This window comes from Colias eurytheme, chromosome 13, assembly GCF_061535395.1.
Source record: "Colias eurytheme isolate Ceu_HAF_F1 chromosome 13, ilColEury1 Martin Lab GWU primary, whole genome shotgun sequence".
Lineage (NCBI taxonomy): Eukaryota > Metazoa > Arthropoda > Insecta > Lepidoptera > Pieridae > Colias > Colias eurytheme.
In genome coordinates this window covers 6782774-6800851 of record NC_142992.1, presented here as the reverse complement: position 1 = coordinate 6800851, position 18078 = coordinate 6782774, and the positions used below count along the sequence as shown (strand labels likewise).

The following is an 18078-nucleotide window of genomic DNA, read 5'->3' as shown; positions in this document are numbered from 1 at the left end:
TCTAAATAAGGAAAACAGATATTTTTTTTCGAACAGAAAATATATTTCCATGCTAGATATTAAAACATATTTACTTTTAGTTACATATAAAAGTTCGTTTAATAAATTGATAAAAACCGGTTACTTGTATTATTCAAATACAAAGTAATGAATCAAATAATAAATAAAAAGAGAAACATTTCAATAACACTGTAATTGCACATACAAATTTCCATCACAATATTAATATTAATACTATAAGGTACGCGATACGGTTACATTATAACCAATGTACACTTAACGTGAAAATATGACCGTACAATATGTACCTATTTACATACCAAATGTACAAAATATTCATAAGTCTCACTCCCACTTCCCGCTGCGACTGTACAAAACCTTTTACGTAATATTGTACTTAACTGTACAATGTACTGAGCATTATTTGAATTTATGTACAATCACCTACACAATTCATTCTTACATACAAACTGTTAAATCTAATGGCACACGTGTAGATTTCAGCGTCGGATATTTGTAAAAACGTATAGTGTACTAACAATTTGTATACTATATTTTTCTTATTTCGTGATATCGATGCCAATAGCTAACTATTTACACTCCACTATTATATACACTTTATATTGATCCACGTTTAAGATTCGTAACATTTAGTACCCCAACTTTTAAGACACTTCATCCCTAAGTTTATCAATTCTTTACACTACCATACAAATTTTCTATAAATGATAGCTTTGGAGCTAATAAAAAATGTTTACCAACTTATATAGACATAAACAATAACAAGATCCTAACGGTACATATCTAGGAAATATAAGGAAAAAGAGAAGCGATACTTTATGTGTATTATTGGTAGAATAATTTTAGACTTTATTGCAAAGGTAATAAGAGTCAACAAGATACTCCGGCGTGTATATTATACAAGTGCACATATTATTACATGCTACTATTCTAAATATATATTGAGCAAAAACATTTGCGAGTGGTTTAAGATGTGTACCACTTTCATGTGCATAGTATATAAAATAAAATTTAAAAAAAACTGAATAACCTTTTAGTCCTTCTCTTCTATGCATCAACGAAATATCGCTTCCCTACAACCCTATTCTAAAAGAAACATTCGTACCACGTCCAATCTATTCCATTTCTAGCTAGTGACCGTGACCGTGACCGTGACCATGACCGTGGCCCATCATAGCGTAACCGTTGACTTGTGGCGCTCTGTTGTTGTTGTTGTTCTGACCGTCAGCGTTGTTGTCATTGTTGTTCCCGTTACCGTTGTCGTTTCTCGCTTCGAGTTGTTGCTGCCACATTGATGCGTAGAAACCGCCTTGCGCTAGTAGCATTTCATGGCTGAAAATTAAGTATTTTATTTAACTCTTTAACAGATATCAGACAAAATTTCTGACGAACAGGAAACATTTCAATTCGTTTATGAGGGAATTAAATTCTATATCACGATAAAACCAGCTGTCATAAAGTAGACGTAGGAATTAATAAATAATTAATAGGTTATGATGTTTTGTCTGAGAATGTGTAGCATATTTTAGCCGTTTCAAATAGTAGTGTAATAATTAAATGCAAAATTCAAAAAATTGATGAAAAATCGTTGTATGGTATCTTCTTCTTATATATAAAAATGAATCGCAAAATGTGTTGGTAAGCGCATAACTCGAGAACGGCTGAACCGATTTCGATAATTCTTTTTTTATAATATTCCTTGAAGTACGAGGATGGTTCTTATGTAGAGAAAACGTAAACATGTACCACGGGCGAAGCCGGGACGGACCGCTAGTTTCATATAAAAATATGATACGATTTTTCATATACTTAGGTATTTAACAAAATTTCTAATGATATTTGTTACAAATAAAATAATTGCTATAAGTTGAGGGCACTTACTTTCCTCTCTCAATAATTTCCCCATCTTTAAGTACTAGAATTTCATCTGCGTGGATTATAGTTGACAATCTGTGCGCTATTATTAATGTAGTACGGTTTGCACACACACGTGATAAAGCCGCCTGTAATAAAAAAATATAAAATCAATAAAAATAAATATTATGACTTGTAATGATATTTATTATGGAAAATTAATGAGACAAAGAAAACTTGCATTAGAACTGTATGTTTATACTTACGTTACATTTCTAAAAATCTTATTTATGATAGAAGATGTCACTCAATGTTAATAAAAAAATAAAATAAAATTATAATAATATTAAATAATCTGACCTGAATATTCCTCTCCGTGTTGGTGTCGAGCGCTGACGTGGCTTCGTCTAACAACACAATGGCGGGATCTTTGAGCAACGTTCGAGCTATAGCTATTCTTTGCTTTTCACCACCACTCAAACGTAGACCACGTTCGCCAACCTGTCAGAATTATATTGTATGTCAGAAATCTTAATATATATAAATCACGTGTCACAATGTTTGTCCTCAATGGACTCCTAAGAGCTAGCGCGCACGAGCAACTTTGTCTCCGCAACTATTTTGTCTCTCCCACCTATGGGCTAGTATGAAAGTGCGCGCACGTAGCGACGCAACTCCCCATACAAATTGATGGGAGAGACAAAATAGTTCCGGAGACAAAGTTGCTCGTGCGCGCTAGCTCTTAACCACTTAGCCGATTATAATAAAATTCGCACACCATGTGCAGTTCGATCCAACTTGAGAGATAGAATAGTTTAAACATGTAGGTACCACGGGGCGGACCGCTAGTATAATCATAATAATTACTTATTTATAAACGATAATTTATATACGAACGCGCACTAGAAAATACTGGCACTACAAAAATATAAATGTTCAAAGTCTTGACCTCAAATTAAACACTACCATTAGTATTGTAGCATTTCAAGTCCAATAATTCGAGGAAAAAATTTCAAAGCTTTCATTAAAATAGTTTGAGTCATATCTATCTACTACACTGTACAGTATAAGATAAATTATATTTATAATAAGCTTGCTTTAGTCTTAGTTAAAATTATTACCTGTGTATCATATGCATCAGGGAATGTGAGTATTCTGTCGTGAATGTCAGCATTCTTCGCCGCCGCTATGACGTCCGCTGAGGAAGCGCCCAATCTTCCATACTGGATATTGTACCTGACAAAAAAAAACATTTTAAAACACGTATTTTAAAAATTAATTCGAGAAATTGCAGTATAAAAATGGACAAATGCAAATTGATTATGTAAAATGCATAGGGGAATTACAAGTCTGGAGTAGTTAAAACAAAAAGTATTCTCTCCAATCTTTTTTCTTAGAATTTTTAGTTTCACTATATGCGTTATTTTGTTTTTTACATATTATATGGTACACACACAGATTGGTTATGGTTTTAGAGTCATATTAACCGTCGATGATGACAGTCGAAACGTATGAACGAACATATCAGCATGCGATGGTCTGCGCTGACTTGTCAGCGGGCATCCGCAACGCGCTTCGACACCTCATAGCCACTAGTCAGCCTCATAACCATCAGTATCGCTACTATTATTACGCTAGCGATAGCTACACAATAAAAAATTTCGACTTCGAATTTTAACCACACCATAAAGTATTAACTTGAGTAGTATACTCAATCCACCACTGTCCGCTTCACCCGCAACTTCCTTCCGTGTACGGTGAAACTGCGGAACGATTTGCCACCTGCGGTGTTCCCGAACAACTACGACATTGGGGCCTTCAAGAAAAGAGCTTATTTGTCCATAAAACGCCGGCAAAGTACCTGTAACACTTTTAGTGTTACAAGTGTTTATGGGCGGTGGTGACCACTTAACATCAGGTGGCCCATCTGCTCCTTTGCTTGCTCTGACATAAAAAAAGACGGGTTGCACTCCGGGAGTGCCGGCAGAAGTGAAAACTTGATTATTAACGTTGAGCATGTTTGATATCCATCCGTCTTACGCTTTTTCGATCAGGTCACGTGTCCTGACGCGAGTTTAAGATTTTATACCCATTACAGAAAAAGTGCTCAACGCCGCTAAAGAAGTTTTCACTTCAAAAAAAATCATGATCTTTTACGGCTCACTCACCTCACGGTGTTGTTGAACAGCACGGTGTCCTGCGGCACGACGCCGATGTTGGCCCGCAGCGAGGCCTGCGTGACCGTGCGCACGTCCTGCCCGTCCACCAGCACCGCGCCCTCGTTCACGTCGTAGAAACGGAACAGGAGACGCATTATTGTGGATTTACCGGCTCCACTTGGACCCACCTATGGAAATTTTAAGTCAAGTTTAGCCCATATGGTTCGTATAAAGAATCGTTCGCGAAAATCTGCTTGGTCCCACCTATGGAAATGGTTTGAACTTTTATGTCAAGTTTAGCCCATATAGTTAACTCGTATAAAGAATCGTTCGCGAAAATCCGCTTGGTCCTACCTATGGAAATGGTTTTAAGTCAAGTTTAGCCCATATAGTTAACTCGTATGAAGAATCGTTCGCGAAAATTTTTATAAGTGCTTCTGAACAATCTACTGTTCTAAAAACTGATGAAATGTCAAAGTTTGAAATCTACTATCTCCTGTTGGAGAAATACATTTAATGTTTGAGAAGGCAGCTAGTACCTAGTCCCTGCGTCTGTGACGCGTCATCGTGCCTTGCTATTGGTTGACGCTACGTTAACGTGTTCGCACGCAACCTCAGTTTAACCGTAGTTCTGCACTGTATAAATTAAGCACGCACTTTTGTACGCATTGTGATTATGGAAAATTAAACATTATTTCTCTTCAACACCCCAAATTTCAATATTATGCTTAACATAATTTTGTTGATAGGAAAGGAAATATACGTTATTTATATAATGACGGATAGTGAATAAATTTAAAAAATATATTAAATAATATGAAAAATAGCTCAAACTAAATTTACGTTATTTAGAAACTCACCAACGCAACAGTAGACCCTGGCGCAACTTTAAAGCTAATATTATTCAGGACCAATCTCTCGGGCCCATAGCCAAAGGACACGTGTTTGAATTCAATACCACCGCGACGGACGAGCAACTCCGGGGCTCCGAGCGCGTCTTTCACATCTGAGTCCACACGCATTAGGTCGAACATGTTCTCCATGTCCACAAAGTTCTTTTGTATCGCCCTGTAAGGGGAATGATAGTTTTATTTATAATTAAATTTTATAGAGCTGAATATATCGTCCTTTTCGAGGATATGGGTTAAATTTTAAGATTTCTTTAGAAGCATCTATAAAGCAGTATTGTTTTAAACATAATGTAATACTACAGTAAGGTAGACCAATTTTCTAAGATTGGAATATTTGCGATTCAACGGTCATTTGGAGTAAGTAAAAACATTTTATTTTGTAGCACAATGACTACTTACTACTTGTATCTAGTAATGAAAAGTTGATAAACAACAATAAAACTCACCTATAATAAGTTCCAAACCAGTTCAACGGTACATACAACTGCACGATATAGGATGCGAATAAAACATAGTCTCCGACCGTCAACTCATATGTACGTACAACCATGGACACCGCTAACAATGAACCGGCGAGTAAACCTGCAAAAAGAATTTTTTTAACTATACTGAAAAATAATCATTTGTATAGCGAGATTAATAAAAAAGTATATTGTTGACTCTTGGACTATTTTCATTTCAACTTTCATCCAACTCGTTACTCGTGGTTTTAGTCGTTAAAGCGTAACAGATATACAGACAGACTTTCGCATTTATAATATTAAGTATGAAAAACTAATTTTAATAATATTATATAACAAAATGTTGTGGCCAATTAATAGTGTCTTAATAGTATTTTGACGCCGTATAATATTCAAATTAAATTCAGATTGTTAAATACATTATACATTATACATATTAAATATATTTGCTTAAATTTCCCTAGTTAAAAAATAATAGATTCTTAATTACATGTTTAACCAGTATTTAAATAAAATTTTATTACACGGGCACGGATTTAACTTATTATTAATTTATATAAAATGGGCAGCAATTAAATACATTATTAAAGAAAACCCAAAATATACTATTTATTATACAAACAAATATTCAACACAGGTATAATAAGGTTAATAAATAAACAATACAGTAATTAAATAGATCTTAAAATAAACAATTCATAAATGCAATGTTTGTAAACAATTATCTTAATCACTTAATATGTAATGTGCTATGTGAGGTAACAAATTGAATTACAATAATTGTTAAGATAAATGGCAAATTAATTATTATGTGCAGTTAATTTATCGACTTACATATTTAAATTTTTATATACTTACCAGTGCATATGATAACATTCTGCATTGTATTCAGAATGTTCAAGGTAAGCAACGATTTGAATTCTTCTTTCTGAAATAAATAAATTTGCTATGAGTTCTAAGAAAAAAAATAACTCAATTTTTGTATATTTTTTTTAAACTACCCAAAATTTTTATTGTCAAATTCACCGAAATTGTAAACTTTATCAGTAATTACTTAGAGTACTTGAATCAGTAATCAACTATGAAGAACCAACATAAAAGTATCGAGTAGACATTATAATTATTTATATTGCAAGGAATAAAAACTTGTTTTCATACAGGTCTATTCAACCATTTCTAAGTGATCGATAAACAACCAAAGAAACGTCCATAGTGTACTTTACCTGATAATGTACAATAGCATCTCTATATGACACAACCTCATACGATTCAGCTCCATAGTACTTCACTGTTTCGTAATTAAGAAGTGAATCTACGGACCGAGCCTTTTGTTCGTTGTCAGCTAGATTCATACGCCTTTGGAATTTCGTCCGCCATTCTGTTACCGCGATTGTCGCAACTGAAAATTAGCATTTATTTATTAGCAACGAAATTTATAATACATATGTACTTATTCAGTTATTCATGAAATAGAATTGAACATTCGAAGGGTGCTTAGGCAGAATATCGATATATTGGTAAATTGCGATTTAAATCATTATTTTTTGTTGTGAAAATGTGTACTATTCTTGTTTTTATACTAGCTTTGCAAAACATAATTGAGGATCTTGTTCCTCAAAATCTTATTCGGCGTAGTAAATAATTGTTTAATCAACACTACTACAGCAGATAACTTACGTATATAAAGCAGCATAGTAGAGAAGACAATAACACCGAACCACACATTATACTGGGACACAAAGTACACTACAGCTACCAGGATGTCCACCAACGTTGGTGTAATAGAGAATAGAATATATGACAATAAGTTGTCTATGGAATCCGTTCCTCTATCCATAACTCGCAGAACCTCTCCCGTCTTGCGAGACAAGTGCCATTTAAGAGGCAGGTCGTGGAGGTGCCTGAATAACTCTAACTGGAACAATGTCAGTTTGTTAATTTTTATACAGATAATGTAAAATATATTTGGGATTCGTGAGGTGATCGTGTTATGTTCTATTAATATACATAGGTTTTACTTTAATTTAGGATATAGAAAAAATTTGGAGGTCGAAGATATTATTGAATAAATATGACCATCAACCAAATTGTTACTTGTTGGTAATTCAAAATTCAAACTTCTTTAGGAAAAACCTACTTAAATGAATAAAATGTCAAAATTGACTTAAATTATAGAACGGGGAATCGTAAATGCTTGCTCTATCAAAGTTATCACAAACCAAATCTTACCTGTAACTCCCTAGTAGTGTACTGCTGTACCCTAATCCATAGGAACGATCGAAGGTTGTTCAGGAAGCCCATACCTCCAGTGCCACCGCCTTGCAGGAACTTGAAGAGCACGTAAATCACCACCAGGTCCCATCGAAACTCGAGGGGCGGTATTGATAGACTGTTCACTGGGAGAATTGTTTATATTTATATATTGCAATAAGAAAGCGAAATCTCAATGGGATTGACTATTATTTATATCAAGATATGGATGAATTTTGCTTAGATAAATAAAACACCCCGACCAAGGATAAGTATTGCTAATAATAATAAGGTTTTGAACAGTATTCGGTAAAAAATTACGTAACAATGTAGTAAAGTACCTCAAGAAAGTGGTAGTATATTGTAAGGTGTACATTTAGTGAAGTTCCGAGTCCCCGTGGTGGGGTAAGGGGCAGATGCATTATGCATCTGTTTCACTGATCGATTTTCTTTAAGGACAAGTAGGTGATCAGCCTTCTGTGTCCTGCCAGACCGAGACATTTTTTTTTCTTCGTTGAGTTTGAGTTTAATGTATTAAATAAAGAACCAATATAAATCAAGGCTAAACATCGGTTTTTACGATAATTTGATACCACAACAAACCAAGGGTGACCTAAATCCTGCTAAATACATGCAATATAATACGGACTGTTAACCTACAGAAACACTACAAGCGTACTTTGTTGGTTATATTCATAATTCCTAACCTAATTTTTCCCAATTCTTATCGTTTTCCTACTATATATTATTAATACACTTCTTTAATAATTATTATAAAAGTAATTGTACACAACGTATCGTAACTATAATTAAATTTGGTATTCATAATACTTAATTATTTATTCAGGTCTTATAGGTGTATTTTTAAATATAAAAAAAATCTAAATTCAAATTGAAAAAATGTATTTAATTTGTTAATTTAAAATAACTGGTTTTGTTTCATTGAAACCAGAATCAAATAGAGACAGGCTGAATTTAAATGGGCAATGTCTGCATTAATATTAACTCATTGAGGTTGTTCTGTCCACGTGTTTCATTAACAGATAATATTAGATTTCGAATAATACTATTTATTATCTTAAAGTGTACCTACAATGGAAGCATTAAGAATAATGTTCGCTCCTTGAACGAGGATGGTTCTTATGGAGAAAAAACGTAATAGTTATAGTAAGCTGACATGGATGGGAAGTGCGAAGGGCATGACTACTAGGGCAACCCTCGTCAAACTGGCAGTACCGAAACACCATTCATCCCTTTTTAAAGGTAGTTTTAAATATAATGCGACTAAGTGCTGGAATAATTTACCACCTCCATTACGAAACTCGAGGACCTTATCGAGTTTTAAATATGGTTTCAAAAAACAGTTACTTACCGAGTTTCGTAACCAGCCTTAGTCGCATTGTTATTACAGCCGTACCGTAATTGTTGTATTTATTGTTTACTTACTGTCTATTCTATATGGTATTTTTAATTTTTAATTTTTTTCTTTTTCTTATATATGTATAATTGTGTTATTATAATATTGCATTTAAATTATTATTATTATTAATTCCTATGTATTGTATTTATTAGTAGATATATTTATATATTATACAATATATATTTAAGTACACAAAAATTATAGTATACCTACTGTATTATATTATATTTAAGTATTATTGATTCACATCTTTTGACTGGCACTCCAACAAGGGACTACTGAAAATCAGCGCTTCACAACATAACGTGTAGCACATGCTGAGTAGCTACCCTTTTTGGCACCACACTGATCAGCCGTAAGTACCTACCTTTTTTAATGTATTTTCTTTCTTTTTTTCCGTTTATTTTTGTTATTTTTTTTTCTGTTTGTACTTTGTGGTGCAAAATAAACATTATTTCTTTCTTTCTTTCTTTCTTTCTAAACATGTATCACGGGCGAAGCCGGGGCGGATTGCTAGTTAAATAAAGTTCATTGATTTACAAACGAGATACACATTACATAATGTCTGAAATATATTACACCAAGGTCACCTACTATTAAAACACTGCTATAAGAATATCAATATTCGCGAATCTTTTCCTGTTTCTTTAAAAAATTGTTACTGGAATACGTATTTATAATTTTCTCTTATCATATATTTGCTAATTAGCATATTATACTCAATACATATATAGTTTTGAAATCAATTGAATTTATATCCAACAATATTTTAATAATTTATAGCTTAAAAAAACGGATGATTTTTTTTTGCAAAAATTGTAATAGTAAAAATCAAATACATATATAAATTAATTTAAAATCATAAAACCCGATCGCTGATAAGCATTCTCAAGATACAATTGCTTTTTTATTGATTTTTTGCAGCCCGCCTTTGTGTTTTATACATTTTTAGAGTGATAACATCAAGTTTTTTGTATGTACATCAAATATTTGAGTACCTTACATCATCTAGGTACACAAATATGATATCAATTATGTAATCCATTGAAACTTTTATTTAATATTCGGTAAATCAGCCAGAGCACGATGTATATTATCAAAAATACTTGAGTGATTCAACTAAAATTTCTTAAACAAAATTAACTCGAACTCATGCCATTTCCACTTCCAGAAAAGGATCGATACAGCGAACAGAGGAGAAAAAGTATTGACCACATTCTAAAGTATAAAACCGCGAGCCAAACACGTTTCTCCCGATTATGAAGGTCAGACGGTTTTGATAAAACCGTTTTTTTACTATGTTCGCAATTTTTTTTTTTTTACTACGCGAAAGATACACCTGACCCCGACTATTCCTAACGTACAAGCACTAAGATAAATGACCATTACGATAATGCGATAACCCCTTGCTATTTTACGTGCCTATGTAAACAACGGACCTACGAAATTACTTATAAAGATAATGTTTTTTCGATTGTGAGGTACGTGATGAGTACAAGTAGTCTTGAATTTTGGTTTCTTATAGTTGATTATGTTCTATAGCAATTAGAGTATAATGAACGAATTAAACTTCGCATTGTTTAGATTATGGATACAGTTTGATAATTGATACAACAGATATCATTATCCTTGACAATTGATACATTTACATAAATATACATAGATTCGCGTGAAGTAATAGATACTGAACAATTGAAGAATTACTCACCGATAAGTTTATTATAGATGGGAACATACAAATTGATGACTCTTCCAGCAATTAGAGCCAAAATACATATAAGCACATAGATTTGCAACCATAGACTGTTCTTTGGCCAAAGGAAAGGTAAAAGTGTTCGCAATTTGCTAAACACATTCCGAAATGTAGATCTGTTTTCGTCCTGCGAAGAAATTAATTAAATTACTTGCAATTTTTAGAAGACATTGCATGCATAATAAATAAGAGTGTTATCGATTGTGACTGGCGTAATAATTGTGGTATTGATAAATTATAATATAATCGTTTGTAATAAAAAGCCAATTGTTTTAATATCATAATTATATAGAATATAGGTAATAATGCAAATAGTTTTTTTAGAGAACATAAAATTAAATGACTACCTGCAGTTCCGGATAAAGTATTAACATTGTCATACCGCAATTTTAAATAAACTAAAGATATGAACAAATCGTAGAAACAATATTGTAGGGAATACCTTTTTGATCAAATATTTTTCAAATTGTATAGTACCATAATAATTTTGATATGGACATGACATCTTAAAACTAGATAAATAAAATAATATCTACAAAAATTCTATAGAATATCATGACATTGTCACAGTTGGCGAAAATCTTCTAAAAATGGATGTCATTATAAAAATCTCGTGATAAAAATAACATAGACAATGTTAAAAAAATAGGTAGGATATTATACTGTATTATACAGCCACGAATATTCCGCAGGTGATCTTATTAAAAATTATTATCAGTGCATAATAATTAAGCCAATATTTTATTATTATATATCTAATATTATAGCTATATATATAACACTATGATCACTGCCAACATTAACAATTAAAAATGCTTATCACATCCTATTTATAACAATTCAAGTTCACTAATATAATATTTTCTTACCCTTGGTAGTAAATTCCTTCTATTACCATCTTCTCCTTCAAGATATTCGAACTGGTGCATAATACCAGGAGCCTTCATTCCCAATATGAACATGATCATACAAGACACATATCTCCCTACGAATAATGCCATTTCCAAGCGATCTTGGAGGCTGAAATTATAAATTAGTAAATATAGAGAAATTAATGCTGAAAAGATATATCATATAATCATTGTAGGTACATACTTTTTTAGATGCCACCACCATCCTTCCTTATTAAGATTTAAGAACGATAAGTTCTCGGACACGAATATCATAGCCCAAAATACGAGCAAAACGAATCCATGTCCTCTCGGCGGCACTGAAGGCAACAAAAATCGCCTCTCAAGCGACGCCAAATACGCTGACAGCGGAAAAACTGTAAGATTCACCACCAACGCTACGATCTGAAAGATTGATGATGCTTAAATTGTGATTTATTATCTGAGACAAAAGTAGGCTTTCAGATAAGGACTAGGTCTGGAGTGTCTGGTGAACTCATCAGCTAATTGGAAAAAAGTATTGAAACGTTTGTATGAGAAGTATCAGTTATTTAACATTTGTGGTTGAGATAATTTTATAGATACTTATTAAATTCAAATATTGTTTTTATGATATATTTACACATTCGTGCTCGCTATTCGCCGATATATTCGACGAAACATTCGTATACGAATGTCGCAGCAAACCACAGTTCACAAATTCGTCTTCCGATTACGTACGAAAAACTGGTCCACGAACGGGTAACACAAATTCGCAAATCTCAAGGCGAATAGCGAGTGCACTGTTTAAATATGCGTATTTTTTATTTACCTCACTATTTGCAAAAATGTGTGAATGTACCATTGAAGAATATGACAATTATTAAATTTTGTAATATTTTTTTTTATTAATAATTCTACTCGTTATGCAGTAACTAGAAAAAATCTAAGAGATAAAAAATAGCGTAAACACCGCATGAAGATATTAATACGGGTAGAATATAAAAACGTTTAAATTCTTGATCAACTGTATACATACATGTGCACTATAAAATGCCAAGGTAATCAACTTACTTATTCCTTATTTATGTTGTTGTATTACATAGTAACGGATTTAGTTTGTATTCTATTATGAATAAAAAACTTTTACTGAAATTATAGTATAGATTTTGTGTTCTTAGGTAGGTAAATATTCAATTGATGTACATTAGAACAAGTGTGAAAAATGATTGCAGTGTTGTGAATATGTATATAAAAATATTTTACCTATATGTTACATGCAATGCAGTGATATCAATATCTTAATTATAAATTATTAATATTAAAAAAATAAAGATACAATCGATGTTGTAAAACATGAACTATTCAACTATACAAACGCGATAAAGAAATTGATCATAAAAAAAATAAGCAGGTTCCATTTAAATATTCACTACTAATGTAGCCCGGTTTCGCGCCATTTCGACACAGCCACCAACTTTGTATTACCATAAATAATTCCGGTATAGTGGCGCGTGCTGTAGTTTATTGCTATCACTAATTAATTCTATTAACCAGATACATATGTTTTTTGAAATCTCATAAGGCAGATTTTATTAGATAGTAGCTGCCTGCACTGGATCTGTCCAGATAGATTTTTTTTGTTATAATCCTAATACAAGCAGGAACAAGTCCAACAAATCAAGTCTTAAAATGCGTTAAGTTGTTTCTGATTCATACATGTCGTAAGTAATACCAATTTCTAGTTATTATAAACAGATAGTTTGATAAGTAATATGTAAAGTAATATGTAAAATAAAATATAAGCTATACTGAATCATAAGTCATAACTTATCAATATGTTATATTAACATACACCTTATCTACTTTTATATTATTGTTCAATGTTCATATTCATTATATAATAATTTGATGTAGTTACTTAGTTAATCATGTAATAATTTTACTGAAAATAAAAAAATAAAAAAGTATACAATGTTGCTCTAATCTAGTAAGTACATACCATATATCCATAGATGTGTCCTCCTTCAAACATAAAGGCCTGAAGCAGAAACCTTATCACAGCTAGTACTGGCACAAATAATGTGAAAAATAGTTGAACTAGAAACAATTTTGATGACCTAACATCCATAACTTCAGTAGCATAGCTGTAAACAAATTGTATATCATAACTTCACATACATATAATATACTTAAGACAATTTGTAAAAATGTAAATTAAACAAATATTGTGTGACCAAGTACATAAATAATTATCACATTTAGTGAATAACAATTTTTGTTTCCAGCAATTCATATTTTACAGCTTAAGAGTCCTATAAGATTTTTATTAGAACAAGCATTACAAAAAAAATTGGCGGTTGGCAACTTGAATTAATTTTAAATTCAAATATTCTGTTCAAGGTCATATGTATATATAAAACTTTTAAATAAATATACTGGTCTGTGAAAATTAAATAACTAATCATTTTAAATTTGTAGAATTCAGTATGTGCAACATCACAATTTCTAAATGTTGTGAAACAGGTATCATATTGATTACCGCAGTATGAACAAATAAACATTAACTATGTGTGATAACATTAAACTCACGTTTGAATGATACACTATCCAATCAAGATATCATTTATCTGTTTGCAAATTCTATTTCTATACATATTCTGTTACAATTAAATGCCAAAAAATAATATTGACTAAGTATGTCAAATGTTAAAAATTCATTTTGGGGTACTTGGTAAAAAATAATTTTTCTCTACAAATTAAAGAGTAAAAAGAGAGCAATTGTAAGATACTGTGAATTCTATCGTGAGGTAATTTTGGATTCATAAAAGAACGTCAATTTTAGATGAAATACAAACATAAACATAAAGATTTAAAAGTGGAAATACATACCGTTTATACATAATGATTTGAATAACACCAAATATGAGGAGAAACACTCCTATAAAGGCTGCACTAGCTGTTTCCATAAAACATTGTGAAATCCCATGGTCCACCCATATCTCACCCAATGTTACGTTCGGCGGACAATACTCCATTGTAAAGTCTACAATAATAATTATATATCCATTAAAATACCGTTTAATATGGGCCTATTTAAAAAAAAAATTAACATCAACGTGACCTGACAACTCACTGAATAAAGATTTGAAACGTCGAACATAAAACAAACTTCGTTATTACCGGCAAGAATGTAATTCTTCCTTTTACACAAAACTTTATTAGAAATGAACGACGAAGACGCAAAAAAATTGACGCATAAATAAATACGAATTCAATATATTATGTTTAGATCACTTTTGAAATTGACATAAGTAAATACCTTATCGAAAATCCTTAATCACGCTCTGTACTGAATATATATTACATGTGTGGAGATTCTGCAAATAATAAAATGTTCATTCAAATTAATTTACACCTGAGAATGACATTTTCGGCATATTATGTCATATGACAGATGTCTAAATGTTTGACATTGACATATTATCATAGACAAATAATAGTTCTGACGTTCTGACCTTAGAGTATATAATATTATTACAATCTCAGAGGAATAAACCTATAGAGTACTTGTATCGAGCGTATACAATTTACATATATTTGTTTCTTTCTATCTAAAGAAAACGTCGTAAGAAAGAATGAGATAGCTATAGACTACAAGCTACGTTTCAACATAGTCATGGCACCATTTTTACTATAGGTACGTATTTAGATAGATAGAAGGTGATAGTGATGGGATGTGCTTCAATCGATAAAATCGTGAATGCATTTTGCATTTACGGTTTCGTGAAATAATAAATAATAAAAAAAAACAAAATTAATCATAAATTTCAGTTGAATACATTATTTGTTTAATCCTACGAATATAATAAATGCGAAATTATGCGAGAATGGATAACTTTCTCTTTCACTGCTGAACCGATTACAATGAAATTTTGTACATACACACATAGGATAGGTTTTATACCGGAAATCCCACGTGAACGGGAACTGTGCGGGATTTTCTTTAAAAACGCGGGCGGAAAGCTAGTATATTTTAAAATAAATTTTAAAACTTGAAATATAACTACATAATTTAAAATAAAGATCAATAAAGTTAAAGGAGTGAGGAGAAAGGCACAGTCAGCATGAATTTTAACAAGTTCATAAAAGGACAGTTTTAAAGAAAACATTTTCCTTACATCCTACTAATAAAGCGAAAGTTTGTGAGGATGGATGTTTGTTACTCTTTCACGCGAATACTACTAAACCGATTACAATGAAATTTGGAAAAATTACTTTTGATCCCGTAAATCCCACAGGAATGGGAACTATGCGGGTTTTTCTTTGAAAACGCAATGAAGTATGTATTTCAATAGTAGTTTCTCATCTATGAGAACTGTCATTTAATCAACCGTTTAATTTTCACATAGTTACACATTTATAGTAAATGTGTAAAAAAAATTCCAAATAAAAATTCACTCACACACAAATGTATTTATTATCTAAAGGAACAAAAAAAACGTAAGCGTAAGATTGCACAATTCTTCTAGAGTATCCATCTTGATAACACGCAGGCTCGAAATGCAGTGAACACAATCTAGCAAATTTCGACGGCGTCCAATCTACACGTCTCATGTTTTATACCCATTTCTTATTTAGCTCTGGAAATCTAAAACAAAATGAATTTATTAATAATCTAAAAGAGAAACAACAAACTAAACAGATAAGTAAAATAAAACAACCACGTGGTATTTTTTATTTTCCTGCTGTAGAAAATATACATCAATTATTTGCTACAACAACTACATATAAATCTGATATAAGAAACAAAATAAATAAATCAACGTTAATATGAAATAGATTTTTTGTCATAAATCGATAATATACGCTAGATGTGTTACAACACTACGGTGGTAAACAAAATGCCAAACTTGATAATATTGTGACATTTTTTAAAAATTATTTAATTCTTTTGTATTCCACAACCCCATAAAGTGGGTAAATGTTACAGTTACAACATAAACTTATAAAAAAGCGCTTGATAAAACCTTCAAATAGGGTTAGAACATAAATATTTATCAATTTGCTGAAAATCACTTACCGATGGAAAGATATTTTTTCATTGTTTTCATCCAAAACTCCCATTCGACTAGTAATAGCCGGTAGCTAAACATACAATAGTCATTTTAGCACACTGACAAATAAAAAGAAACACTATACACTTTATATTTTCTAAATATTTCGTTAAAAACACTAGACGCACTGAGCCCACCAGCTGGTTGGAAAACAAACTGACTGCCGGCGCGCTACGTTTGAAGACAGTGCAGATACTCTATCGCTATCTCAATCTGACTTATGCTGTTATTGACTAAGAGTAAGTAGATTAGAAAATATGTATTTTGTTCTGTCTCAATATAAGAACTCTATAGGTTTATTCCTCTGAGATTACAATAGTATAGAGCGCGTGTATGCCACAAATTGCTTAGTGCGCATCAAGAAGCTTATACACTGGAGATTTCAGTATGAACATTAACTTGTAACAAGAAAATATGACGTTGAATGACGCCTGTATGTTTTTTTATCCCTTTCATACCTAGGTAGTTAGTTAAGTTAATGTTCATATGAAATCTCCAGTGTATAAGCTTCTTGGTGCGCATCGTACAAATAGGGATGGGTAGGTATCAATTGCGTGTTGAACTATCGATAAGTTATGTAAATAAATATGTATCATAAGTAAATTTTATGTTCAATAAGTTATTAAAGGAAAAATATATGAATTAAGTATAAATATGTAATTTTAAATTTGTTTACCAACTGAATAATGTTTGTTTATTCCATTTGAATGTTTCTTCTATTAATAATAAGTACTTTAAAAAAATATGTATAATTGGAATATCAGAAAAACGTGAGTATGTACTTTTTAAATAATAAAGTTAATAAAATAAAAGATTGGGTTTAGTGCTATTTCTTTAATAATAAATCAAACATTAATAATAAATAATAATGTTTTAAAAATGTTAAATAAAAATAAGAAATAATTTAAAATGATAATATAATAAATAATATTAATAATTTTTTTTTTTAATTTTATCCATTCTACTATCAAAATCTTCAAAATCAATTTAGCGGTTCAGAAAATATATCGTAAAATTACATACTTTACATTTACACTATAAGTAATACATTCGCATTCATAATATTAGAAAGTGTATCATACAAAACACACCACAAATTTATGTATAAAAATTTTTTAAAAGAGTTTTAATTTTAAAGTTAAATAAATAATTTGTTAAAATATAGTTTTTCTAGTAAACTTTATATCGAGTACAGCGTTGGTCAGGTCACATCACTACGATCACGTGGCGGCAGTGAGGCGCGCAAGCAAGCCTGCGCGTATC

The 18078-nt window shown here is 31.4% G+C and overlaps 1 protein-coding gene and 1 long non-coding RNA gene across 3 annotated transcripts; both read right to left on the bottom strand.

Annotated features, from left to right (window-relative positions):
* Positions 1-31: 31 nt before the first annotated feature.
* Hmt-1 (ABC transporter ATP-binding protein/permease Hmt-1) lies at positions 32-15149 on the bottom strand. 2 transcript variants are annotated; one of them, XM_090108521.1, is made up of 17 exons: positions 14835-14975; positions 14591-14744; positions 13701-13845; positions 11925-12124; positions 11699-11849; positions 10785-10956; positions 7636-7802; positions 7084-7321; positions 6630-6805; positions 6265-6334; positions 5392-5527; positions 4895-5102; positions 4044-4222; positions 2997-3111; positions 2236-2376; positions 1903-2024; positions 32-1353 (listed from the first exon to the last, which is right to left on the bottom strand). In XM_090108521.1, the coding sequence occupies exons 2-17, from the start codon at positions 14734-14736 to the stop codon at positions 1152-1154; spliced, it is 2568 nt and encodes an 855-aa protein (XP_089964647.1). In that variant the 5' UTR covers positions 14737-14744; positions 14835-14975; the 3' UTR covers positions 32-1151. The 2 variants fall into 2 exon arrangements, with proteins under 2 accessions (XP_089964647.1, XP_089964646.1); XM_090108520.1 differs by lacking the exon at positions 14835-14975 and adding an exon at positions 15021-15149 and having other exon boundaries at positions 33-1353.
* Positions 15150-16159: 1010 nt separating this feature from the next.
* On the bottom strand, positions 16160-17132 carry LOC149903442 (uncharacterized). Its single transcript, XR_016457412.1, has 2 exons — positions 16782-17132; positions 16160-16349 (listed from the first exon to the last, which is right to left on the bottom strand). It is a non-coding gene; the product is annotated as an uncharacterized LOC149903442 (long non-coding RNA).
* Positions 17133-18078: the final 946 nt, after the last annotated feature.